A 27,569-nucleotide genomic window follows, 5' to 3' on the forward strand; every position below is an offset into this window, starting at 1 on the left:
TTTCAGATTTTGTACTGATAGATTGATGATATGATTTGCTTTAAAACCAGGTGGCCTCTTAGTTTCCATCTGTTGTGTCTATTGCTCTGTCTCTAGTGAGAAGAACTGCAGAGCTGTGCAGGCATCTGCACCCCAGAGAGCAACTGTGAGATCCGAGAGAGAATCCACTTTTACAGTGTCTGAAAGGGGAGAAACTCGAGCCCCAGGACCCTGTTTGTGTTCACCCAAACTGAATGCACTGAATGTCTGTCAGCTTGCTGTAAACAGCTTTACACCCAAAGCCAGTGACATTTCCAGAAGGAACAGTTCAGATCTCCCCAAACCACCGGAATGTCCCGCAGTTTCTGGTCTCTCTGGATGCTGGAGGCGGCACTGCTTTCACAAGAACGTTTTCCTAAAAGTGGGAGTTTTGACGGATAAAAGCCATTTGAGTAAAGGCCTGCCGTGTTTCAGGTTCTGCAAAACACAGAATGACTTTGGAGCTTGAAGTACGTGAGTGGAGTCTGCTGGAAAAAGTGACTTGTTTGAACTGAAATGTCTCGGGCAGCAGGTTCCCCCCAGCTCTGGTGTGGGCGTAGGCGATGCAGTGAGTGCAGAGGGACCTGCAGCACTTCCCTGGAAGCTGCGTGTTCGGGAACTGAACAGGCACAGGGTGCGGAGTGGGGCCTTTCCCGCTGCTCCCGGGGAACGCACACAACAAACCCTGGATGCTGCGGGGAAGGGCGTCCCTGTGTCCCACTGTCTTCTCCAGACAGCTGCAGCACACCTGGAGGAATTTGGAAACACGGAGAGGCCCAGGCACGGGGCACACGGGATGAAACCGCAGCTGCATCCCGGGTGCCTGGAGTGATCCCAGTGAACAGCCTTCCCGTCCCTGCTGGGATCGGCTCCACGCCCATTGCTCGCGGCACTTCAACCCGCCCGGCTTAGGGGACTGATTAAAAAAAAGGCATTAGAAAGTGTTCTCTTTAACTGGCAAAGGCTGGTGGAAATGGTTCCAGTGGCAGAGGTGCTTTCGCTGGCACAGCGCGTTGCTCTCGCTGGCGGTAGCGCCGAGCGGTGCCAGCGCGGGGAGTTCCCAGCGAACATCCTGGCACAAGTTTGACAGCAGTGACACTCGTCCAACCGGGACCGCCCGCCCTCCTCCGCCGGGACCGCGGGGGAGCCTCGCTCCTTCCGCCTGTGTTTACTGTCAGCTTCGCTTTCAGGTTTGTGTGCGCTTGTAAAAAAAACTGTTGGATTTCAAATTGAAATTTGCCCCGAGTACCAGCGCGGCAGCTGCGAAGCACAGCGGTTTGGACGAAGGGTTTTCCATGCGGAGCGCTGGATGGACGTGGAGCCGGACCCGGTCAGGCCGGTTCCCGCAGGAACTCGGCGATGCCTCTGTGGGGCCCGTGGCTGCGGAACGCCCCGGCTGTCCCGCGGTGCGGCCCCGGCTCGCGGGGAGCCCTGCAGGCACCGCGCCGGCCCTCGGGGCGGGGGAGCCGCGGGGCAGCGCCGCGTTCCGGGGCAGGGAGCGCAGCGCGGCCGGGCCCCGGTACCCCGGTATCCGCCCTGTCCCGCCCTGTCCCCCCCTGTCCCCCAATGTCCCCCATGTCCCGCAATGTCCCCCAATGTCCCCCCGCGCTCCAGGTGCGGGGCCGGGTGCGGGGGGGCTCAGGGAGTGCCGAGCGCGCACGCGCCGCCCCGCGCGCGCCCCCCGCGCGGCCCCCGCCCGGCCTGCGTGGCAGCGGCGGCGCGCGCGGCCGGGCGGGCGGCGCGTGCGCGGGAGCGCGGGGCGGGCGCGCGCCGAGAAGTTGGGTGCGGGACGCGGCGCCGCTCGCTCGGCCTGAGGGGATCCCCGGCCCCGCACCGCCTCGCACCGCCCTGCACCGCCCGCACCGCCCCGCCGGCCGCAGGTGAGCGCGGGGGGCCGCTCCGCCGGGACGGGCTCGGCTGCCGCTGTGCCCGCCGCGGGCCCCTCCGGGCAGCCCCGGCCGGGCCGGGCCGCGGCGCCGGGCGCGGGTGGGCGGGGGAGGCCCGGGCGGGAGCGGGAGCGGGAGCGGGGGGTCCGGGCCGCGGGGCCCGCACGTGCCGGGCCGCTCGGACAAAGTTAGGAGCGCGGTACGGACACGGGTGCTGGCGCGGGTCGGTGTCGCTCGGAAGCCTCGGGGAGGTTTGGGGGGTTGGTTCCATTTTCGGCTCTCGGAGCACACGCGCCCCGGCCGAGCTACCCCCGCAGCCCGGGATGTGCCGGTCCCGGTTCGCGTCCTCGGGGGGACTGCGGGAGCTCCGGGGGCTGGCGGAGACACCCCCGGGAGGCCCCAAGACCCTGCCCGGCTGCCTCTCGCAGGCGTGTCCTGAGCCCGCAGCTCCCCTGGTGCCGTACCTGCTCTGCCCCAAGAGATGGGAGCTGCGGGGATTGCACGCATGGCTCTGGAGAGAGCACATGTTGGAGCTCAACTAGGAAATACCATCTTTCCCCCCCAACATGTGCCTCCCTCCAAAGTGTGATTTATGCTTGTTTAGAGTAGCGGTGGATCTCTGAGCCCATCTGTTTGTCTGCCTGTTCACGCACATGGAATCTCTCTGCCTATGGTGATTGCCTATGGCGTTATTGCAGGAGAAGTAGTTTGGTAGGAAATATTGTAGCAATTACAAGTCCAGTGATGCGAGTTCCTGACACATTGTGACTGTCTTGCTGTCAGTTCTGTGTCTCCTTTTAAAGTTCATTTTTTGTGAATCACTGTGAGTAACCGTTTAACTTCTGCAGCATTTCTGCAGCTTTTACATTTGAGACGTCTCTTGACATTGCGTCAAACTCTTTCCACTGTTATTTTTTTCCTGTCGACGTTTTTTGTGACAGTCATATTCTGTTAAGCAACAACGAAAAAAGAAGGAACTCCTTTTTGATAAGGGTGTTGCTGCCCGTTTCCTCTGGCTCTGAGCCTTAGAGACCTAGAAAAAAAAGGGGCTGTGAGGAACTTTTATTATGATGGAAAAAGAGCATTTTCTGTGGGAAGTGAGATTTCTAGACGGAGCGTGAGTGACTGCTGTCACCCCAAAGGAATTGTCAGAGCAGAGCCAGCCTTTTGCTTTCCTAACACCTGTGATGTGTGACGCTTCTGCTTGTTTCGTTTTCCCCTCCTTCCTCTGGAATTCTGTTTCTTGACAAATAGGTGTTTTATGAGAGAGAACAGGCATAATTGGAATGTGAGTTTTAATGTACCTCTTCAAATTCTTCACTGTTCATTTTGTTGGGCAAAGAGCAGCTGAAGATGAATAACTTGGACTCCAAGCCCATTCTGGGAAACAGGTTTTTTTTGGTTGTACTTGCATTCTGTGATCCTGCCAGAAAAGTTTTATGTCAATCTATAACACTGAAATGTACACTGAAAATACTGAGCCTACACTGGCTTTTCTCATTTCATGTAGTAATGGAGTCTGTATTGGAGAAAAGGAGGAGATTCTGAGATTCCCTGTGCTTTGGGGCTTTATTCACTCCTACCTGTTGGTCTGAAGGCCTCTGGCAATGGCTTGAAAGAGTTTTTTGTGTACTGAATGAGCTGTTGCTTTCTCAGAGTAAAAAATACTCTCCATATTTTTGTTTGTACAGGGATAGGAGCCAGAAATGCCCTGTGGGTTTTCCTCCTGCTCTCCCCTCTTAGCTGTAAAATGGGGTGGTTACCAGCAAGTCCCCCTCCTGTGCACCTGCAGCTTTCTAGATGTGTGAAAGACTAATTAGTGGATGTATTTTAACATCTTCTCCTCCTTTACACGGTGCCAAATACATTTAACTTCAGGGATATGAGAAATGTATCCCAACAACCAAGCTGGCAGTACAGACCAGCCCCCGGGACTGCTGCAGCCAAAGCTGGGGCAGGAGGGAGAAATCAGATGTGTTCAGTGCGAATTTAAAGCAGGAAAATTGACTGTCCCGGAGGAGCAGAGGAAGATTTCACAAATGAAATTACAAAAGTGGGAATCAGTGAGACCTTTGGGGCTTGTAGGGCTTTTGCTCTGTCCTAAATGAAAGCCTAGTTGGGATGCAGTCCTTACAGAAAATGAATTTAACAGCCCAACTTGTGCTTTAGTTTTTGTCACTCTAATTCGCTTTTCTTAGATGTTCTTGTTGCAGAAGAGGTTGTTCATGGTGATCTCCAGCAAATGAGAACAATAAGTGCATGGAACTTCATTTTAGAAGCTGGGCTCATCTTCACCATTGAATGCTTGTGTTTCTAATTGCAACTCCCACAGTTTTGCTACAACTCAACCCTTGTGCAGACAGACAGTGCTCATGGTTCTCTATGGTTTGAGCACAGAATTGTGATTGAGGAAGTCATGAACAGCCATTCTGCCCATGACACACACTCCTGCATTTCTGTGGTAAACTCACTTAACCAGTTGTTTTGCCTTTTATGGGAACACGGTGACTAATTCAGTGTGGACCTCTCCAGGTGCTGGACTGGGTTGTTTGTGGCATTTGGCCAGAAAAGGATGACCCACTGTGGCCCTGGATCCAGGGCAGGCACGGACAGAGGAGGCTCACATGTGTCTGTGCTGCACTCCTGGGCTGGACAGGATGGCCTTTCCCAGCACAAAACCAGTTAAAGGTTGTCTAAAATGGGCAGAATGAACGCTTTGTCCTGTTGGAGGCAGAGGCCTCGAAGGTAGCTCTCTCTGTTGCTGGATGCTGTTAATGCTGTGTTTGTTGTGCTCACCCTGCCTTTGCAAAGCTTTCAGTACCAGCACACGGCAGTGCTCAGCAGGTTCCGTGGGCGTTTGTGCCGTGGGCCTGTGTGAGCTCAGGAGATAAGTGCGGGTTATCTGCGGCCGAGGGGAACACGGATCTGGTGTGTCAGCAGCGGCAGCCCCGGCACGGCGGAGCTCGCCCCACACTCTGGGTGGGCTGTGTGCTGGGGGAGCCCCACGGACCCTTCCCCTGGTGCTCTGGGGGACAGGGGGTCTGTTGGTGCAGAGCACGTTGGGTGAGATGGCGTGGAAGGGGTCTCTTCAGGGGTGAACTCCACGCTCACTGCAGAGCTGTGTCTCCAGAGGGAAATGGAGGAAAAAGTAGAGTCTCTAGGAGGTAGAGAGTGTGTTCAAACTGAGAGGTGATGGTGGTATTTTCCTTTTGAAGAAAAAAACCCAGAAGACAAAACATTTGCATGGAAAGTCTAGATTTAGGTCTTTAGGACTTTAAAGTCACAGTGGTTTTTTCCCAGCAGATTGGAATTGCTGCAGTGTGTCTAAATGACATAGAAAGTGAACCTGTATAAAATACTCTTAAAAAACGTCCTTACAGGTTTGGGGGTGTGTGCAGGTGGGTGTGTTTCTGCAGCCAGGCTGGGAGCTGCTGTCTTTAGCTGGCTGAAATGTAGGACAGGGAGGACCAAGGAGATTCTCTGTATGGAACTAGGTGACCATTCTAGAGCTTGTAAGTGAAGCTTTGTTTAAAAACAGAAGAACACAGGGAGTTATTTTCAATAGTGGATTGAATGCAGAAGTCTGTAATGCTGTAAGATCCTTTTTGTGGGTAGATAGGTCTTTTTCTATCTTACCTTATTTTTTATATACATATTGGATTGGATCAAGATTACTTCAAGTTCTAACCTGTGCTAAGTATTTCAACATCTGGACTCACTGTAAGCACCATTGCTGTCCAGGCATGAGAATTCTCTTGGATTGTTTTTTAACATTTTAAAATATTTCAGAAAAAAGTATTTTTTTTTATTCAGTTAAAAAGTACATGTGGTTTCCAGTGTTTAGTCTTATGACATGGCTTATTACATGGCGTGATGCAATAAATTGCAAATAGTTTTATGGTATCAGTACAATTAAAGAAATTAAATTTCTAAATTGTTTACTTCAGCTTGGTGCCACTTTAAGTGTCTGCTCTCAGAGATTCCAGGCAGTGAACAGCTGTCTGTCGCAGATGGGAGAGGAAAAAAACCTTCCCTGTAGCTTCTTACTCCTAAAAAGGTTTGCATATAAACCCAGTAGTAATGTAATACAACCTTTTAGTCAAATTTGAGTTTCCTGTTACACTTTAAGTGAAGCGACAGCAGAGTCGTATCTATTTGAAACCAAATGGTGTAAGCCAATGCGACTCGAGGAATTTTGGGCTCCAAAGCATTCTTGAAACCTCACAGATGCTTGTTGAGCAGTCAGAATGCATTATTTATTGCATCTCAAAAGAAAAAAAAAGCCTTGCAGGTAGTTCATGACTCCTGTTGTGTGCTGTGTTTTGGGAAGATCAGGTGGTATTGTCTGTCCTGTGCTTGTACTGGAAATCAGGTCGTGTAGAAACTGTCAAGGAAACAAGCAGGTAATCCACATTTTTAATAGAGTCTGGGTGCAATGAAATCTGAAAAAGAGCAGGTTTGGGACTGAGTGTTTTCTGCTGAGATCTCAGTATGGCAGGAGTGGAGTTTGTGCTCAGAACTGCACAAAGTTTGAGATTGTGAATTGGATGTGCTGGTTTATTGCTCCATGAGCTAATTCACCATGGCAATTATAAAACTTATTAAAATAGTTATGACATGCCTGATCACAGAGTGCAGGAGTGGGAAGATCGTTCTTTCTAAATGAAGGAGTTGTTGCTGCTGGCATCCAGCTTTTCCCCTTATGGTGGTTTCCTTTCTATCTTTTTTTTTAAGCCCTCTGGACTACTAACAGGCGTTTTACAGTCCCCAGGCATTTCTTAAAGTTTTTGTGCTTATTGGCTTCGGGTAACTTTGTTCTCCAGTTCTGGACTCCAACCTTTGTATTGTGCCTGACATGATGAATCAAAGGAGGTGTCAGCCCATCCCCTGCCCTTGGCCAGACCTCGGGCACCAACCCAGACAGATCAATGCCTTTGCTTTTTAGGAAGGCAGTTTAATTTCTCATTTTGCCCAGGTGCTGGCTGGTCTGGGCCGCGGTGTGACAGCGCTGTGCTGTCTCTGGGGGCTGCCAGTGCTGTGCTCTGTGCTCAGTTCAGCGGGGTTTGTGTGGCTGCCCCTCCACACGGGCCTGTCTCAGTGTAGGGTGTCGTTGGCTCTGTGCTTAATTCAGCGATGGGGGGATTGTCTGTGTAACATCAGTTGGAAATTGTGTTGAAATGTTGTTTTTCCAGAAAGCCCTTTGGGAAATGAGCCTTAGAGGGAAGGGGCAGTTCCCAATCCGGTGTTGGCAGTGGCAGGATGGGGTGGGAGTGTGTGAGCTCAAACCCCCCAAACTGAAGAACCCAGGGGCAGTGAACCTGAGTGTGGCACTGCCAGAGCAAGGGCAGAGATTGCCCTCTGAGCAGGGTATGAGCAGCATTTCTCACCAGGAGAGGCTGTCAGCAGCATCCCCTCAGCCTCGGCGGCACTGCCAGCACACGGCCGAGGGACCTTCCTGAGGAGGGCCCGGGGTCTCGTTTCAGTGCATCACCCCACCTGTGGGGCCCGAAAACCCCAGGCAGTTGGACGTGGTGGGACCCCCAGGATGGCTGTGCCGTCCCTCTGGGGAGGCTGTGGCCATCCTGCTCCCCACACCCGTGCTGGGTGAGCCAGGTCCAGCACCTCCTGCGGGCCATGGCAGGGACAGAGCCGCACTGAGCGGGGCTGTGACCCCGTCCCAGCCCAGCCTGCTGACGGAGCAGGTGTTGCTCCACACCCCAGGGAGGATTTGCAAGTGATCCATTTTGCAGAGCTGGGTGACAGCTCCTGCTCTCGAGTGTCCTTTGTCTGGGTTTGGGCAGCACTTGCTGCATGGCGGGCAGGGTCCTGGTCGGGTGAGGGCTCGGCGGGCAGCACTGGAGCCGTCGGGCCGGGTGAGGGCTCAGCAGGCACACACTGGAGCTGTCAGGCTGGGTGAGGGCACAGCGGGCAGCACTGGAACCGTCGGGCCAGGTGAGAGCTCAGCAGGCACACACTGGAGCTGTCAGGCTGGGTGAGGGCTCAGCGGGCAGCACTGGAACCGTCGGGCCACGCTGGCAGCACAGGTGGGGGCTGCGGGGCTGGGATGGCTCCCTGTGGGGCCCCTGTGCTCCCTCCCCACACGGCCCTGTCTCCTGCCCCCAGTGGGGCATGAAAATACAAGTCCCAATTTTGCCTCTTTCCATAGAGCCAACTGTCCTCTTTGGCTTGGGAGAGTAACTTTTTCCTTAAGTTAGTGGTTTTTAAACTGTGGAACTGGAGATGAAAATTGCTTCAGATGGTGCAATAATTGGGGAATGCTGACCTGCAGCGTGGATTGCGGCTTCACAGTATGTTCAATGCAGTCCTTTCAGGAATGTCACTTGAAGTGTCTTGTCCTGTTCCTAACCTTGGGGACGCTTGTTGCTGCCGTGCTGAGAAGGTGTGGGTTTTGTCCCTGTTGGAACATTTTGTTTCCTGCATAGGAGCACTCTGAATGTCAGCCTGTCTTGGAGGCTTTGTGGTGGCTCTGGTTCTCGGGGCATATGTGTGTCATTACTGTGACAAGAGAAGGGGCTCGTGGTAGAACAGATATCAAACATGAACACAATAATTCCTGCCTCTTTCATTCATAGACATTCAGCTTTCATTCTTTGTGCTGTTGGTGTTACATCAGCTCTTCTGTAAGAGTTGTAAAAAAATGAGCCTCAAGAATGTAAAAGTGGAACAAAAAAACCCCAAGCAACCTTCAAAAGGTTTTAAATATATATGAATGTATTCCAAGGAAGCAAATAAGTCACAACTGTGTGTCTGTGTTACCCTTTAATCAGTTGGGAAGCCTAAGTGGTGACTCTGAGCTGTCAGTGTATTAAGAACCAGCGCTGCCTTTTGTGGAGTCTGTATATACTGAGCTCAGGGCCGTGGAGTAAATATTCTTGCTGTGTTTTCATAATCATTCCACTTAGAGTAAGCGCTGCTTGGGTGGGTATTACAAATCTGTTAATCTTTATGGTATTTATAGGGTAATTTTTAACTCTCTTGAGCTCTTTACTTCCTTGTGGGTCAATTACTCAATTTATAACATTGTGTCAGATGTAAGAACTTTACCATCCAAGGGTAAACAGCGTTGGGATGGTTCTCTACCTGTGTTTGCTCTTAGTTCTTTGTATGTTAAGGTATGCAATAACTTACTCTGTGACTCACTGGGATTTCTTTCAGTCCCCCTGGCCTGTCCCCCAAAGGGGCTGTGGTGACTCACTGTGTGTGCTGAGCAGGGCTGGGGGAGTGGGAGAGGCAGCTGGGGGGAGAGCAGAGCTGTCTTGGGAAGCAAAATGGACTTTTTCCAGCTCCCTCAAACAGGTGAAGCCCTGTTCTAGCAGCACAGGAACAGTGTGAGATCAGTGTGGGGTCTTGGCAGGGAAAGGATGCAGAGTGGGCACGAGAGAAGCCTTTTGTTTCCATGAGTAAGCTTGGGGTTTTAATAATCTGATACTACTGAGTTTGTGCTTAACACTGAAGCTTATTAGAGTAATAGAAGGTAGTTATAGAGGGCAGAATACAGTGTGAAATGTGATTTGTCTCTTATAACTAAATGTGCAAGCTCTGTATAATTTTCTTGAAAGGTTAATTCCCAGCTTCTCTTCAGAACATTCTGTGCAGGCCTTTCTGTAGGGAAAAAAAAATTGGACCCAATTTAAATAGACAAGTCTTGTGAATCCTGAAAGAATTTGGGCATTTAGCCCAGGAAAGGAGAGTTCTCTGCAAGAACTTCATTAACCCTGTCTGTCATCAAAATAAGTAATAAAAGTAGCTCTCCAGGCGTTATAAAGAACAGATCCTCTTTGTTTTACCCGGTGGCCTTGATCTGCAAGGTACTGGTGAATCATTCTTGTTCTTTAAGGACAACTGTGCCCATGCAGGAAGGGAGATGGAGATGTTACACACAGGGGCACAGAAGTGGGGGTATGAACTGCAGAGCTGCATTAGTATTTGGAAAACTGGTGCCGTTAGTTCTGGGTGCTCAGGAACGTGCAGGGAAGCTGACTTTTATTTAGAAGCAATATTGATAATAGCCTTATTTAGCATATTTTGGGGTGGAAAAAACACAAACATATTTCTAACGTGGCTGTTTCTGTGAGTAGAAAAATGTGAAATCCTTCTATGCTGGGAAGAGTTTGTGCTTCCGTTTGGCTGTTCCCTGCAGGATCCAGATGCTGTGCAAGCTCTTCCTGCAGTGCCAGCGTCTGGTGCCTGCAAGGTCTGCCGAGGGTTTTATGGGCCAGCTTTGAAGTTGCCTTTGGATTTGGATCACATGGATCTTTGGATTGGCTGGGCTGCACAGTTCTCAGCATCATTTCCTCTTCCTGCTGATTATGGGAAATGTAAATACTTCAAGCTGTTGTCCCGGTGTTTTGAAGCTGGGTGGATGTGTCTGTATCTCGCTCCATTCCCTTTCCCTGATTTGAGGCGGATCTGGTGTCTATTAAAGACTCACACTATGGGCTGCAGAGAGGAGCTGCACGAGCAGAGCTGGTTATAGCAGGTCCATGGATTTTGAGTCCATCTGACACAGGCTTGCTCTTGTACTTTGATGTGCCTGAGCTTTCCTTGAACATTTGAGAGATTACAGCAATATTTCAGAAGTATCTTTGTGAGGTTTGCTTAATATTTCTCTAGTGCTTGGAAGTGCTAATTAAAAGGTATTTATCCATGCTGAGTGGTGGTGTTTCCAATCACGTATGCTATAAATATTTAGAGAAAACTCTGTTAGAGTTTAAGGTCATGTGTTCGTTAAACTTTCTGAGAACAGGCCGTGCTGAACAGATCCCACATTTGGGGTTTGGGGTTGCAGCAGCAGGGCTTATTTAGATCTTTTTTATACTTTGGATGTTCCATCTGTTTTTGTCTTAGTGGCTTAGGATGGTGTGTTTGCCTGTGCTCCTGTGTGAGATAGCTGGTTACGAAAGGAGTCTGATAGGAACGAGCTGTGGATTCCTGGTTGTGTCTGCTGGAGACTTATTTTAGGGATTGGCTTAAACTGGGGAGTTTCACCAGAGCTTGGGAACAACCAGTCTGCCTGACTGCTGGAGTTTTGGCACCTCCTTGTCCCGAGGGCTCCTCTGAGGTTGGTGGGAGCGGGGCTGTGTTCCACCTGTGGGTTGTCACCTCGCTCTGCGCCGGGAGCCACCAGCCAGCCTGGATGGAGCTGCCAGGACTGGTACAGTGCGTGTTCCAGAGCTGCATGGGATGGGACCTATTTCAGTTATGATTTAATGAGGTGGAAATGTCTGGCAGTTTCTGTGAACATATACGTTATGAATATATTTCCAGCCTATATTTAATCTTTCCTTCATCAGAAACGAGTGAATTCCAAGGAGGATAACAGAAATGTTCTTAAATAATTTGGCTTCATGTTGGAAAGCTTTATTGCATTATAAATTAAAATGTGAGCATGTTGTTGCATGCTTGGTAAGCTATACAGTAAAATTCCAGGTAGATTTAGTATGTGTTTATTTTTAACATGTGTTTCGTTAGCAGCAGTGGTGGCCTGAGAGGTCTGTCTCCAATGGTTCAAAGGTTGTAAAAATGAATATAGTGAATCTTTCAGAGGGCTCAAAATTGCAACTAGGAGAATATAAATTAAGGTATGTTGGCTTCTTTATCTGAAACATATGTAAGTAAAAACTAGTTGGGGAAAAATGCAACCTGCTCTTGCTGTACCATGGTCACGGTATTATCTCTCTGCAGAGGAACTGTTGTCACTTGAAATGGTGCTGACTGCTGTCCATCCTCAGTTTGGGATGGGAAGATGGATTGATGTTTACACATCACGCAAACATCACACATAAATATTTACATGGGATGTTGCATTAGGAAATTCCATGCAGTGAAATGAGAGGCAGGAGTAGTCCCATTAGGCCGGTGAAAAGGAACATTTACCTTATATCACATTGATTATTTAGTCATAAATATAAATCACCAAGTACTCTTGGCACTGATCCTGGGACTGTTTAATAGGAGCCCAGTGAAACCATCCCTTGTAGCGGATGGATCGAGCTACAGAGCCTCTGAAGTGTATTCAGGAGACTCACACAGACAGTTATGTCTTCATTTAGGACCAAGTTGTGGGGAGCTCATACTACAACACAGAAGAAATGCCTCCAAACAAAACCCAACCTTTAACTCAGATGAAAACTTTAAAACCAGAATATTTTGGTTTTAAAATAAACTATCTGTCTTCCTGTTTGGTGGTGAGAAATGAGCATTTGAAACATTCTCTCAAAGTATTGCATAAACTCAAGGAGCATCTTCAGACAGTGTGATATAGTTGGGGAGGGGAGAATGCTGTGCCACACCTTGCCATTTTCAGGCCATTTTACTAGATTTTCCCCCAAACAAGAAGACACTGTATTAGGAATTATAACTTGCTTGTTTAGAATGGGAATATGGACCTGAGCTGGGTGTAGGGAGTGATTGGAAGCAGCGTGGGAAGTCTGACAGATAGCTGATTATTGGCAGGAAGCATTTGTTTTATTGACATCCACAGTGAGATGGCTCCAAATAGCTTTAAAAAGTTGACTTAATGTCATTTTGCTTCTAGGAATGGAACAGTGAATTCCAGTGTCTGTCACAGCATTTGTTTAATGAATATCAGTTGTTGACATGGTATGAAAAGCTCTTTTCAGCCACCTCAGTGCAGCGTGCTCTGTTCCTGTGCTCGGGCTGTGGGAGCAGCCCGGCCCTGCCTGGCTGTTGGACTCTGGTGTGCACAGTCCTGACAGAAACCTGTCTGCTCCACCTCCCAGGAACCCCAGCCCTCCTGGAGGTGAGATGTGGCTGAAACACTGCCCTGGCCAGGGGTCAGTTCCAAACACCCTCGTCCTCCTCAGGGGCACAAATGGCAGGTACTCCCCCTGAGTAATGTCTGTGTGTGAACAGGGGTGCAGTTCCATCTTGATTCCAAGCCTAAATTCTGAAGCTGTTTACTGGTGATTTATCTGCACACTGTTTAACAGTTTGTGCTGTTAATTAACCGCTGAACATTTTTTTGCTGACTCATATTCTTTAACTCTTTATTTATTTAAATTCCTCATATATATATTTATATAAATAAAAATTCTTTAAGTGTGCTCTTGCAGCATTATCTCCTGTCTCAAGCATTTCAGTGCCATTCCTCGTGTTGTTTCCTTTAACATTCATATTCATATTCTTTCAGTGTTGGCAGGTGTGTATTTCACATTAACAAGAGGGGTTTTTTGGATGTTAGACTGCTATTTGCTTATGGTAATTTCCAGTCATCATAAGGTGACTGTTGAGAGAGATGAGCAGAGAGGAAAAAAATTGTCAGCCATTTACAGTAAATACTCTCTGCTTTTGGAAACGCTGTCAGAAGTTTAATTGTTGGGTTCAAGTAAGTTTGTCATGTGCCAGACAGAATCAGTCTGCTGTAATGAACGGGTTACGCACTCCACCAGCAAAAAGGGAGAGTGAGAAACCAAGGGATGCTCAGGATTTCCTGTCACCTTGCACTGCAGAAGGAACGGGGTGGGCTTTTTAACCTAGCCTGTAATTAGGGTTTGCATGGAAGCATATATTACTGTGCTTGCTTTGCCAGAGCTCTTCAGTGTGATGGATGAGATTTAAAGGTTGATCTGACTAAATTGCAATGAGAATACTAACGACAAAGATATTTCTGTTGTGAACTATTCCTACCAGGCATCATGGCTGTGACAGAAATGGTGTAAGATAATGGACAATAAAAGTCACTCGGAAATAATACTCTCCTAGGATTGGGCTGCCTCCCCCACAGCACGTGCCCTGAACCACACTGAGGATGTAATCATGAGCCAGCATCATCATTTAAATATATAGGTAACCTCGTGGAGTATCCTGGCAGATTTATTTTATGAGCAAGAGAGAGGAAGAATATTATTGGGCAGTGGAGAGGAAGAAAGTGTTACTGCTGTGGTTGTGTTTATTTTGTAAAGCAGTTTGCTCTGCTCCAGCCTCTGCGGAGCCCGCAGTGAGCAGCATCCTGATGGCTCTGGGGACGGGGGAGCTCCCACCGGCAGCACATCCCTGCGGGTGGAGGAGCGGCCTGGGAGCTCTTGGGCTGCACTGCTGGGCTTTAGTCACTGGTGATTCTGTGTATATGTTGAAAGATGGAAATTTGTGCAGTAGTTTAATGTACTTGATTGCATTTAAACAACTTGTGGATTTCTGGAACTACGTAAGACTTGCTGTTTTGTTTTGTTTTGTTTTGTTTTACTCAAGGTACCCAAACAGAGCTGCTTGGCTCCCCCTCTGAGTCCCTGTGTAGTGAGAGGGCATGAGAAGGATGTAGTAACTGAGTGGAAAAGCTCATATATATGTGTGTGTGTGTGTGTGTGTGTGTGGTGGGCAGCAGCAGAGCTGAACGCCGGGCACACAGAGCAGCTGGTGTGTCTTGCAGGAGGTGAAAAGTGCTGGTACAGAAAACGGTTGTAACACTGAGCACAAACTGCTGCTTTGCCGCCTGCTTGAGAGGTGCACGGTCCTGTCATGTTGATTATACATCTGGGAGCAAATCATTTGGCCTGCAGTGCAGTTGGAGGCATCCCGAGACACACGGTGATAGCCAGCCAGCCTGGGCACAGCTGTTCCACCGAGGAGCGGCACCCGGGGCACGGCGCGGGCGAGACTGGATGCCAAGATGCTGATGAGGTTCTGCTCCTTAATGAGTGTCTCGTAACTAATGATCCTGGCCTTTGCTCCCGAGTGCCCTGGGCTGTTCTGCCCTGAGAATCCCACCTGCCATGTACCTGCAAGGTACCACGGCGTTGGGGGGGTTTGTGGTTTGCTTTCTGCTGATGAGGCGTCAGATGGACAGGATGGGGGGGTGGGGACACTCAGGTACCCAGAGAGGAATTGCAGCCTGGGATATGGCAGGGGAGCTGGCTGCATGAGAGGGGTTTTGTTTTCCCTGGCTTTGGAAGAGCTCCAGGTTACCTGGGAACGCTGCCACTGGGTGCAGTAATAACTGTGCTGCAGAAGGGTGGCAGTAGTTTGAGAGAAGAGGCTGCTCATCCCACAGGGGCTTTGGTCATACTTCCCATGATGATGACCCTGTCCTTTTATTTGCTTTCTGGAAAGATATGTAATGCTTCATGCCATTTTTAAAATGTTTTAATTTACAGTCATGGTCAAGACTCAATCTGAAAGTGTTTGGCTCTGCAAAGCTTTGTAGGAAATTCAGAAGCAGGAATAAAGAGCCTGTCCCTTGAGAAGGAAAAGTGCAGGGCTAGGACAATGTAAATAAAAATGTGCCAGTGTTACGAGTGTATACTTTGTACCTTTTTTGACGTAATGAAGTGTCTCTGTGGTGTTTGGTGGCTGCTATTTGAAGACCCTCTGTGAAGCCCCTTGCTGGGGATCCCCCTGCGCTCTCCCCTCGCTGTGCCAGCAGCCCAGAATAGCTGAGCTGACAGCCTGGAGCAGGACACGCTGTCCTGAGGTGTCAGGGCTGTGTCATGTGAGCTGGGCTGGATCTCTTTCCAAAGCTGCTATTCTGTTCCTCCTCCTTCCTCTGCCTCCAGCTGGGCTGGGTTAGGGCTTTAAACAAACAGTGCCCCAACCCAAATCCTGCCCCATTCCCGTACCCCTCATAGCACGTGGGATCTCCTGAGCTGTCCAGGCCCCACAGTAAGGAATTGTACCTTGAGCTTCCTCCTGGCAGCTGGAGGGTTATGGTTCTGTGAGGAATGTCCCAGACTTGTGGGTGATCAGGTGATTGAGGTTCCCACACTCAGAAGTGAATCCCTGTCCTCGTTTGGAGCTCCAGCCCTTTCCAAGGCAGGACACAGCGGATGCACAGTTGGACTGTTCCACTGCGGACACTTCACCCAGCACTGTCTGGGCGTGCCTTTAAGGCGGGGCTGTGAGTGGGAAGTGTCTGGATTCCTGTGGAGCTCTGTGGTGAGGAGCCAGGTGCCGGTGGCCTGCAGGGTTTGCTCTGTGCCTGTGGGCTTGGAAGAGAGAGAATATGTGGTACATTATCCCCTCAAGTAAACAGCCTTTCTCCAAATCTTGAATAATAAAATAATTAAAATAATTCTAGCAATGTAGTATAAGGTAGGAAGTTCATAGGACTCTCCAACATTGATATTAAAAGGCGTAGCCCTGGGGAGGTGAGAGGAGCCTCTGTTACAAAAGCAGAGCTTTAGTAGGTAATACCCCCGAGCAATAAACCCATTTCCCGCTCTTCCATTTCTTGTGGGGCAGTAGCAGCAGTATTTGAATACTGGCACTCCTGCTTGGCAGTCCCTGGGGGGTGAGGGTGGCTCTGCCTCTGAGAGGTGTGTGAGTTACTGGGAGGGAGGGAGGGAGGGGAGGACTCTGCTCTTGCTGCTCTGAGCAACCACTTGTAGGCAGGCCCGGGGAAGAGTTTCTTGCTCAGCACCAGACAGGCAGTGATGAGACCTCTCTGTCCCCTCTGTTTTCCCCACAGCAGAACTGTGAGGCACAGTTTGGTATGATACCATGGAAGGGCAGCACAACCACCCACATCATCTAGGGGACCAGAACAACCCTCTGTGCAAGCTGCCGGGGCAGGAATTCCAGCATGACCCTCAGGTGAGTGTGTGTGTCTCCAGGCTTTCTCCTCCTGTGTTTTCTTCCCTTCCTTCGATAAAGGTCTGTAGATTTATTAGCATTTAGCCTCATTTTTACCCCTCTCTTTTATTTCTAGTGTAGTTACAGCAGATTTAGGGTATATCCAGTTTGGGATTCTGCCAGCCAGCCAGAGCTTCCTGAACCCGGGTTTTTTGATGATAATAAGAGAAAAAGGAAATAGTTTGATTTTTGCTTAGAGCAAGTATTTTAAAATCATCTTTATGAAAACAGTGTACTGTATTGGCTTTGTCTTTTCTTTGGTTCTTTGAAGAAAAGGCCAAAGTAAAGCAGATGACTGTGTAAGTGAATAAATGTATTTTATCTCCTTTTATAGTTTAGTAATAAATGCCAAAGGGGTAATTACCAAACAAAAAGCTCCTCCTACATGGGACTGTGGGCTCTCTGTGGGTCTGGAATCCATCCCACAATGTGTTTTGTCTACACCATTATAAAGCTTCACTGGAGCAGCTCATCTCTCTGCAGAGGGGGGCTAAAGCCGGGATGAACCTGCATGCTGTGTCATGGTGAAACTTGGATTTTGCCTCTTCCATCCTGTGTGTGTGTTTGCCAGAGCAGTTCAGTTTTCCTGTGTGTTGTTTTGGGGAGCAAGGCTGTCCGATAGAAGAGCGCTGTGCCTGTGGTGCGGTGGCACTGCAGGGAGGGGGCTGGGGCTGTGCATTTGTCATTCCCAGCGAGCACTCCAGGGCTGATCCGGGTTCCCTGAACAGGAGCTGATCGTTGGGAAGGCTCTGACACTGCCCAGGGTGGGCTTTGCAAAGACAGGATGTTGCCTGCACACAGAATGCAACTGTGCCTGTATCCTGGGCAGCGCTGCTGGGAAAGGACCGTGCAGTGGAGCAAAGCCCCCTCTCCTAATGCAGCAATTTGTCATATTAAGTCATTTAATAATAATTGAATCCCCTTGATTAATCTCCTAGAATTAGCCAGTTGCATTTTGAGCAATTAGGGTTAATTACTGCCTCATTTGGCAGGATAGTGCCCCTGTAATTATTTCATGAACAAGATTAGGAAGTGTTCCTGTGCAGCAGATACGTTCATGGCATCTTGGAGCACATGTTAGAATTTGTAATGACATAGTTAAGTGTAATTAGTAGCTAATAATCTATGTTCTGCTGTGATGCTGGTGCTGAGTGGGCTCATTTTGCTGTATGGTCATTGTTCAGTGAAACCTCCCCTCAACTCTGGCAATCCCCAAGTTGTGTTAATGGAGGGCTCTATTAACTCTTCTGAGAATGAGCTCATTTGGGATTAGAATTGCTGCAAGACTTTCTTTGGCTTTGCTGTCAACATAACAAAAGCTGCAGAACAGAAAGATGCAGTCTGCTAGAGAACTGGAAAAATGCATATTACAAAATCCTGCTATTTAGAGGGCAGGCTGCCTTCCACTGGGGGCGTGGTCTGAGTGCTGATTATGTGTTTCTGATTTACCATTTTCCAGGAGTATAATTATATATAATTTTCAAATCTCTGGTACCTTTTACCTGGAATAATCGAAAATGACATCATTTCTTTCCTCTGGAGGTACAAGGGTTGCAGCCGTGCCATGTAACAGCTTGTGGGAGGGAGGGAGGTTTGGGGAGGTAAAATGGACCAAACTTGCCTTACCAGAACTGTGATGGAAGGCAGAGACAAAAACTTGAGCAGAAAATGCCAGAACCTGGAGTGCTGGACAAGGAGAGGGTTTATGTGGAATTGCCCTCCCTTCTTTCCAGTCCTTTTATTCAAAACTACCGTGTCAGCCCCCCAAAGAGCAGAGCAACAGTGTGTTCCTCTCCTACAAAATTTTCCTGTAACTCTGCTGCTTCCTAGAGCTTTTTCATTCTGGCAGAGGTGTTATTTCTGCTTTACAGCTCTCCAGTGCAGAGCACAAGCGTGTCAGGCTTTTTTTTCTGCCTGTGACTGCTGTAGTTTAGTTAATAAGATGAAACTTCTGAGTGATGCTGGATATTGAGAAGTTTTCTACTATACAAAAATAAGCCCAAAACCAGAAAAAAGAGCCCAATAAAATCACAGTTTTGGCCTCTGCCTTCCTTAGCTGCCCAGTGTTACCTTGAGGAAGTTGGTCAGCAAGAGGAGGAACATTTTCCAGCAATGTTCCAGAGTCAAAGTGTCAATTATTTAAGCCTCCAGATTACTTAGTGTTTACAGCAGTAGGCAATAAAAGTTACTTAGAAGTAAATCAGTGATATAAAAATATGGAGCTATAATTTTTCACTTAGTTTTGGTACTAAATAAACACTAACTCACTTTTAAACAACCCTTTTATATACTCACAGCTTAGCAGCAGAGCTTCTAAGAGGTTATTTCTATTATTTCAAGCTGTATTTCTCTCTTTCCTTATCATGCTCTAGTACAAATACCTGCTGGGAGGGGAGGCTAAAGTTTGAAATTCAAGCCAAGTTCTTCAGCAAACTTTAAATTCCAGGTATCAGGTGAGGTGAAGGATATTTTATGATGATTCTGTAGTCTAGTTTTGAAGCTCAAATTGAAAAACCTGATGTATTCTTCAATAATTACTTGGCTACCTGTGTGAAGGGTAATCCATATTTTAAAAGTTTCCTCATCTCTTGTGAGCTTAGAAGTTCCTTCTTTAATCACTCTGTTCTAATGTGTTCTCATAAATTCACACTGGAATTCCAGCCTCAAAGTATGCAAAATTCTTTACAGGTAGGCATTATTGAGTGGAGGCAGGTGTGTAATTTGGGACACTGAAAAAGTTTGAAACACTGATGCTGATAGTAAATCATTGCTTATGAGATGTGTGTGTTGTACTGGAGGGGCTGAAGCTCCCCCAGTCCTGCTGCAGATGTCTTTTAAAGGTGAAATTACTTACAGTAAATGTCATTCAGATGAAGTATGCACTTTAGAAGCAGGGAAACCATTCCTTGAAAATTAATGATGCATTGCAAATATCAGAAAAAACCTTATATCCAGCGTAAAGATAATTAAAATTCAGGTCAGAAGTGTATGGCTTAGTCGGGCTAAATTTTTTAATGAGATTTCAGAAAATTAATTGGGCGAGTACATTTTTACTTTTCTAAAGAATATTTCATTTCATGGCTCTACAGGAAAGATGCTTCTATTGGCATCTGAAGATTGTGGTGTCTGACTTTTTAACTGTTGGTGAACCCATCTTGAACGATTTTTAGGCTGATTATAAGTAATCTAAACACGACCTCGCAGCCATTTGTGCAGGCTGCTGACTGGTGCCTGCTTTCCACATGCCAGCCAGCACTGAAACAACTGACTTTGTTGTGAACTAACAGGAGCACTGGGGGTTTGTGTGCTGTGCCATCAGCAGGGATGTTCCCTTTGCAGCTCCCCCAGGCTGGGGTTCCCCCGTTGGGCAGCAGTTGGGCAGACCTGGCTCTGCACAGGTCGGTGTTTCCTGATGCTTTGGGTTTGTTCCCAGGGCACTTCTGGGCCCCACAGGAGGGGTTGGGGCTGCAGGCAGAGCTGCTCCCACAGTTCTCTGGGGCTGTTCGGGTTTTCCCCAGCTCTAAAGTCACTACAAAGAGGTGAATTCATTGGCCACACACTGATTGTTCTGGAGATTAAGAAAAACCCGCTCTGCAGAAAGACTCATTCTTGCTTATCCCAAAATACAAACTGTGAGCTGAACAACTGCTCATGAGGAACAACAAACAGAGATGTGCTCAGGGGGTGTCCCACGTGCGTGTGCTCTCGGAGGGAGTCGTGTCCATCGTCCGGGTGTGAAGTGTGGCCTGTCTGTTCCTCCTGCACATCTGTGCAGCTGCCTCTGGTGCCAGAGGATTTTTTTAGTAGTACAAGACCTTACTAATTCTGCTCTGCAGAAATTCTTGTAATACCTCAAGATTTGAGGGTAAAAGCCTGGCAAACTTCTCCCTCAAGTACCGTGACAAGGCCTGCTGTTCCAGCTCTTGCCAGCTTTGGAATTTGGGCTCTGGCATCAGTGATTCCGTCTCACAGAGCATGTGTCTGCCAGAGGAGATGCCCAGAAGAGCTTGTTCTTGGAATAATCTCTGCGTTTCTGCTTAAAAATGAATGGCCTTTTTATTTGAATGAGGAATTAATTGACTTTGATCTTTGGCTTTTTATTTCTTTTTTTATGGAGCAGGAAAAGAATGAGCCTTCATTGTGTGGATGAAGAGAACAGCCTTTGTCTCAAAACAGTTTCTTCGCCTTCCTACATCTGCCCTGGGAACAGAAATGTGCAAACAGTCCCGTTTTCATAGTGTCCAGTGGTTGGAGCTCTTTTGGTTTGGTTTTTTAATCCCCTTTTTTTTTCTTTTTTTTTTTTTTTTTTAATTCAAGCTCCATCATTGACCTTGAGACCTGATCTGCAGAGCCAGAGGTTCGATTTTGCTGCACTCTTGCAGACCTGGGCCTGAATCAGTCCTGAAAATGAGAAAATGTGTTTTTGATGGGCAGGTTTGAAGGTGGTGGTGGTATCTAATTTTACACATAATTTATGTACATGAAAACTCTGAGTTTTACAGAAATAGGGATCGTGGGTTGTTGGAATGAATAGGGGTTGGTTCTTTGACAGCTTTATGAAAAACTGTAGTGGTTAATTGTGGAAGGGTGTGAGAACAGTGGGGTTCCCCATGTCAGCAGTTGTGAAATAAGTGAGATGTACATAAGGCCAGATTATAGGGATGGCACTCTGAGAAGGTAGATGTTTCTTAGGTATTCTTTGTGTCCTTATAACAGTTTTTGGCAGAGTTTCCTGCTTCCCTTTAAGTACAGCAAAGCATTAGGGAAGGGTGAGTTTAAACATGAAGGAAAATGGCCTGTGATCAACAGGGAGCTCTCCGGTGTGCCTGGTGTAACCTGAGGAGGATTCCTGGTTTGTGCTGCAGTCAAACAGCCTCTCCCTCTAGGAAGGCTCTGTTACTTTAATTGGGTCTGATAGGTTGTGGTAGCAAATGCAAATCTGGGTCATTGCATATGTAAATATGCAGCTGCAGTGCTGGGGGTGCCAGAACACATCAGCTGAGGTGTCCAGGCATCACCCAGCCCTCCCTCCAGCCCCCAGCACCACCTCTGTTTCCCATGGCATGAGACTGTTGAAATGCTCGTGGTGAGAGATGGAAAATCTTACCTGTGGCCTTGGCATGTCAGAAACAGTTCCTTGAAGTGTCACTTCATCCGAAGAGAAGGAGGTTGCTCTTTTAGGGAACTCAAAGTGAGGCAGCTGGTGACCACGACAGCCTGGAGGTAATCTCCAGTTCTGTGCCTGCTGAATGAACAGGCCTTGGCTGGGGGTGATGGGATTGCATTTTGTCTTTGCTGGAGCTCAGAACTGTCCGAGTGCTGGGTTTGGCAGCAGCTCCCTCTCTTCACAGAGCTCCATCCCCAGGCAGTTCCCAGGGCTACCACAGGCCATGGTGTGGGAGTGCAGGGTGAGCTCTGGCCACAGCCAGCCTTGGGCTGCAGGACATGAGGGGAAGGTGACACCAAACCCACCTGGTGGTCTTCCACTGTCTGATCTCTGTATTGTCAGCATTTATCAAATGGAAGTGGGTTTTTGGGTGTGAACTTCCATTGTGGGCATTGGTCCTCTGTTTGTTGTGATAATGATGCTTTAAAGGTGACAGTTTCAAACTAGCTTGTCTTGGTTGACTGATGGAGTTTGTGGGTCTTATTTACTAATCAAAATAAACATCCACTGGAAGAGACCCACACAGTGTCTCATATGGGGCTGACAAAAAATGCTGGACTGACAGTTTCCTCTGCATTTTAAATCTCAATTCCAACCTCTCCTCTGTGGTAGGAAGTGACAGTGGTGGGAATAGTCATCTCCTCAAACATCCAACTCCCAGCCTGCTCTCCCGGGACACTTGTGCTGGGATTGTGTGCTCAGGGGTGAGCTGGGAGTGATGGTTCAGCCCTGGGAAGCCCTTCCCCATCCCCACTTCTGGTTTTGTGGGTTTGGTGCAAACTGAAATGGCTCAAGTGCTGAAGCTTTGGAAGCGTTCTGCTTGGCACGTGTGGGAATTTTGAGTAATTAATTTCCATAATTTCTTCTTTAAGCATTGTTTGGCAGTCGTGCTGATTGCGGAGCAGAGCGGGCTGGCTCTGGGGAGCAGCTCCTGGTTGGTCAGTCCGTGTCCCTGCCTGCCTGGGTGTTCACCTGGGCCCGCTCGGCAGAGCTCGCGGGTGGCACAGGCAGGGAGAGCTGAGAGGCTGCGTAACGAGGGACAGCAGTTTGGGACTAATTAGCTACTTACACGCAAGGCAGGACTTTGATTCCCTTTTGGAAGCAGTCATGTGGCTGCAGCCTGCTGTGGGGCTGTGCAAGGAGCCACGGTGCTCTGGGCACGCCGTGGGGTGGGCGATCTGCATGGGTTCTGCGGTGCTCTGGTTACACCGTGACAATCAGTGTGGGTTCTGCGGTGCTCTGGGCATGCTGTGGGGTGGGCAATCCCCCCACCTGCCTGTCGGGGAGAGCGGGAGGGTGTCAGCCCCAGCCCAGCTCACTGAGCTGACCCTCTCCCCGGCCCCACAGAGGCACCTGACGGCGTTCCCGTACCGCTGCACCCTGGCAGACTTCCAGATCGACAAGAAGATCGGGCGAGGCCAGTTCAGCGAGGTCTACAAAGCAACTTGTCTGCTGGACAGGAAGCCTGTGGCGCTGAAGAAGGTTCAGGTGAGCACTGAGTTCACAGTCCTGCTGCGTGGGAGCAGGATGGGAATGGTTTAAGGGCCTGCACTGGCCACTTGGAGTCAGAGAACTGCACTGCAGGTCCTTGTCCCTCTGCACCCTGGAGTGGGTTTGTTTCCAAACCAGAATTATGTAGCAGTAGTGCACTTTCATATTTATTTTTAATTTCACCTCTTTGTAAAGTAAATAGATTTTATATTGAATATTTAAAACTATTTACAAAGTGAGGTTGTAGTGAAATGTGTGTGAAAGAATGAGGTGAGGCCCTCTGGCCTGTGGGATCCTGCCCTGGTGACACAGCTCAGCCATGGGAACACGGAGCACGAGAGGCAAAAGTGCCTGAGCTTGCTTGGGGAATTTTAGAAGAATTTCTAAAAGACTTAGTTGCCAGCAGTGTAGATTTGTAACTTGGCTGAAAGGATTGGGCAGAGTCCAGAACAGCATTTTGTTTGAGGAGATTTCCCTTTAATACTTCAGACAGACCCTCTAAACTCTTAGATTTCTAGGGACTTACTCTCTGATTGGTACAAAATGAATATTAATGCTCAATGTTATTGTTAATTATAACAGAGAAATTAGTGGAGGCTGTATCTGTTAAAAAGAGAAAAGTAAACACTTTGTCTTTTATTTTCTATATGAAATTAATAGTAATTAAAGGAATGAAACTCGTGACAGTACATTCACAAACTAGTGTCTTTATTTTCCAGGCTGCTTAGAGTGTTGCCTACAGGTTCTAAAAATAGCTTTGCCCCAATGTTAGCCCTGTAGTGGTTTCAAAATAAAGAAAACATTGATCTTTATTTGATCTGGGGATTGTGTGAATGCTCATTACTGTAGAGGATATACAAGTTGGGGAAGGAAAGACCAACTGCTTGTTAAAGTATAAAGTACTTTTTTTGTTGTTGTTTCATTTTTATCTTGTATGTTTTTGTCTTTGAAGATTTTTGAAATGATGGATGCCAAGGCCAGGCAAGATTGCATTAAGGAAATTGACCTCCTGAAGGTAAGGATTTTTATAATGACTTTTACCAATTTTTTTTTGTTTCTTTTGAGAAAAAAAGTTGTTTTCAGGTTGGCAAATAAAACTTATAAATATATAAGCTTATAAAAGCATAAATAATCAGAAAAATAAACTGGTGTGTGCAATTAGTGCATTATTTTCCTCTGTCAGAGTTTTAATGTAATTTTTTTTTTTAAGGGGCAAAGAGACCCCGAGGAGTACTGTAATCAACAGTTGGGGTTTGTTTATAATTAATAGGGGAGGAAAAAATCAGTTATTGTTAACAAGACTTCTTTCAGGACACTGTTTTTAAATATTCTGCAAGTTTGCAATGGAAGGGGTTGTGTCAGTGTTTGGGTCGGGTTGCTCTTCGCTCAAGGCACCTTTGTTATGCTGTGCTGGTGAGAAGGGCTGTTCTGTCAGGGGGTGTGTGTGGTGACTCAGAGCCAGTGTGGGGCCGTGCCTGTCGTGACCCTGCCTGTCGTGACTGTGCTCAGCAGATGCAGAGGGTGCAGGTGGTGTGTCCTGGAGGTGTCACTGCCACAGCATGTGAGTGTCCCTCTGCATTCCCTCTGTCTGCAGCAACTGAACCACCCCAATATAATCAAGTATTTGGACTCTTTCATTGAAGACAACGAGCTGAACATTGTCCTGGAGCTGGCTGATGCCGGAGATCTCTCCCAGATGATTAAGGTAGGGATGTGTCCATCCCCAAAGTGCCTCAGACATCCAGGATCAGGCACACACGGGCTGGGGGGGCACAGCTGAGCTAGAAACACTGTTGTTCTCCTCTTGCAGCTTTGCACACCCATGGGGTGTTTCCAGACCTGAACCAGTGTCTGGGGGCATCTTAAGTACCCCAGGCCGTGCCATGAGCTTGTGGTCACAGCTCAGAGGGGAGCAGGGTCTGTGATTGGTGGGACATGAGTGCTGTTTGCAGGGCTGATTTACTCAGCCTCTGATTGATGGGGACATTTAATTACTGTTGGGTTCACTGTTCACATTGTCTGTCTGCCACTCTGAAGACATTCAAGGAAGCGTATTGACTTTCTTTGCAATGGGGATTTGGGTTTGAGAAAATGTTTCAAGTACTTGTTCTTCTTTTATGTTGCTCTTAGGAATACTTGTATTGCTGCAAACCAGCTTTAGTTAAGCTGTTACCACCTGCTTTTATATTTTCTTTGACATGTTAATCTTTAGACATACATCCCTTGTGAGAACAGATGTGTTATATCATGTTTGTTAGCACTCTCAACCTTCTCTCCATGTTTTACCTGTTTTTTGCCATCATTATTCTGTAATTATCATAAATGAATGTTTGGAAAGTTCTCCTCCTCCTTGTTGTCACAGTTAAAATATCTTATTAACAGATTTGTTTTCTTTGCCAGCAGAGCCACGAGGCACTAGGCCAGAGGCTGTCAAACAAGTTCCCACTCAGTCCACAGTCAACGGCTAAATTTGCAGTGCCCGGGAAAATCTGCTCCGTCTCACGGGAGAGCCCTGGGCAGGCGAGCTGGGAAAGGCAGTTGGCAGAGCGGCTGGGGAGAGCCCCAAAATCCCAGCTCCAGCCCTCGGTGGGGGAGAGCGGGTGGGGTGTGTCCCAGCCAGAGGGATGAGCCCCAGGAGGGGCAGCGCTGGGGGGGCTGTGGGGCAGAGCTGCACCTTCTGCCCCCGCACAGCTCGCTGTGTCTGCAGCTCTCACTGCTCTCTTGAGCTGCCTTCTGCGTTTTACCCTTTCCCTCCAGGGCCTGAGAAACTTGCAGCTCCTCTCAGGCCTTTTGTTGTTGTGGTTAAAGGTGGGAAAAGAGGATTGTGAGAGCAGGAGCTGGGGCTTTGGGTGACCATCCTGGGCTGTGCAAGAGTTCTGCTTGATTTTTGAATCTTAGCTTATAAACAGTTTTACCTACAGAACTGTAACTTTTCATGATATGAAATATTTGCATTCTTCTGTCATCTGCAGTTTTTAGTTTAAAACATCCCTTACTGATAAATGTGTTCATTTGTCCATTTGTCCTTTGGCTATTTAATTTTTTTTAAATTGCTTTGTGTGTCATTCTAACAGGAGTTACCTTTTCCAGAGCATCACTGGCAGGTTCTTGGTTTGGTGCCTTGCCCAGCACAGGACTGTGCTGCCTGTCAGTGCTGCCTGGCTGCTCTGTGTTCTCTCTGCATTTCAGGCACGAAGAACACGCATTTGGTTTTTTCAAGGTCACAGAAATGAAGTTTTTCTATTGGTGCAAATCTGGGAATTCCTTTTTTTTTTTTTTTTTTTTAAAGAGGTAAAAACCCACCAAATTCTAAATCCAAGAGGGAACAAAAGCCTCCCCCTCAGTGCAGCTCCGTGTCAGCTGCGGGGTTTGCAGTCACCCCCAGCCTTTCCCGGGGAGCTGAAGCTGATGGAGGATTTTCCCTGGAACAGCAGTGACAACAGTGAGGTGTGAGGGTGATAAAGCCAGGGCTGTCTCTGTCATGCCCCGGTGCCTGCATTATTTATGAGGGATGTAGAGCTGCAGAAAAACCCACCTGAGAGTTGGGACTTCCTTGTAAATGTCAGGCGAACCTTATTGGACATGACATTTAGAAAATTATCACTTGTGGTCTTGCATATCCACTCTGAAATACTTTATTGAGAATTAAATAATTTTATTGTGTATATAACACTTTCTCCCTCACCCTCTGTAACTCCCTGTGCTTGCTCTCAAGTTTTGGGTTGGAACTGTTGCAATCTGTCAGATTTGCTGCCTGGGGAATTGCACGGTCGTGCCCCTTCACAGCTGATCTGCAAAAGAAAATTTGCCATTCCTGGAGTCAAACACGAACCAGTAACAGCATTTCACATGAAATGGAAAATGTGACAATGGACATCAGATGTCAGTGCTGGGAGGGAAAGCACGAGATACAGAAAGGGGCAGCAAACAGTTCCCTTCCTTTATTCTCCTGCAGATGGGAATTCTCACAGGCACGGTGCAGAAGGGCAGCTGTGTGAGCCAGGAGGGTGTGCAGCATTCCAGAGTCGTTATCCAGGGGCACCTTGTGTGGCAGAGCATGAGGCTCAGTCTGGAAGCTCTGGAGGGGTGTTATGAGTGTGTTTTGTTAATGTTGTGCTGGAAGGGCTGGCTCAGTATCCAGCACAGGAGGGAGCCATGAGCACTCAGGGCCCAGCAACCCAAAGCCTGCAGTTCTGGGATGCCTTGGCAGAGGCGCCGTGCTCTGCTGGAAGGGAAGGAGCAGCTGAAGCTCTGCAGTGTTTGCCCTTCACTGAGGTGTGCAGCTGGTCACCTGTCCCTGTATAAGTTGAGGGTGATGTCAGTGTTCCAGAGGGACAGCACCACGCTGCACTCCGTGCCCTGTCATTGCGATTCCCCTTGTTTTGGGAGGTTCAGGCATC

The 27,569-nt window shown here is 48.1% G+C and overlaps 1 protein-coding gene across 2 annotated transcripts in view; it reads left to right on the forward strand.

Moving 5' to 3' along the window:
- Positions 1–1,772: 1,772 nt before the first annotated feature.
- The window catches only part of NEK6 (NIMA related kinase 6), a 42,514-nt gene continuing 16,717 nt past the window's right edge, over positions 1,773–27,569 (forward strand). Inside the window, exons 1-5 of one of the 2 annotated variants that reach the window (XM_050319709.1) lie at positions 1,773–1,898; positions 16,351–16,472; positions 23,026–23,166; positions 24,122–24,184; positions 24,764–24,874. In XM_050319709.1, the coding sequence (XP_050175666.1) occupies positions 16,380–16,472; positions 23,026–23,166; positions 24,122–24,184; positions 24,764–24,874 (408 nt within the window). In that variant the 5' untranslated portion in view covers positions 1,773–1,898; positions 16,351–16,379. Of the gene's footprint in view, positions 1,899–16,347; positions 16,473–23,025; positions 23,167–24,121; positions 24,185–24,763; positions 24,875–27,569 lie in introns of both variants that reach the window. The other variant, XM_050319708.1, reaches the window with a different exon arrangement.

The sequence above is a fragment of the Myiozetetes cayanensis genome, unplaced genomic scaffold, assembly GCF_022539395.1.
Source record: "Myiozetetes cayanensis isolate MyiCay16 unplaced genomic scaffold, myiCay2020 scf23, whole genome shotgun sequence".
NCBI lineage: Eukaryota > Metazoa > Chordata > Aves > Passeriformes > Tyrannidae > Myiozetetes > Myiozetetes cayanensis.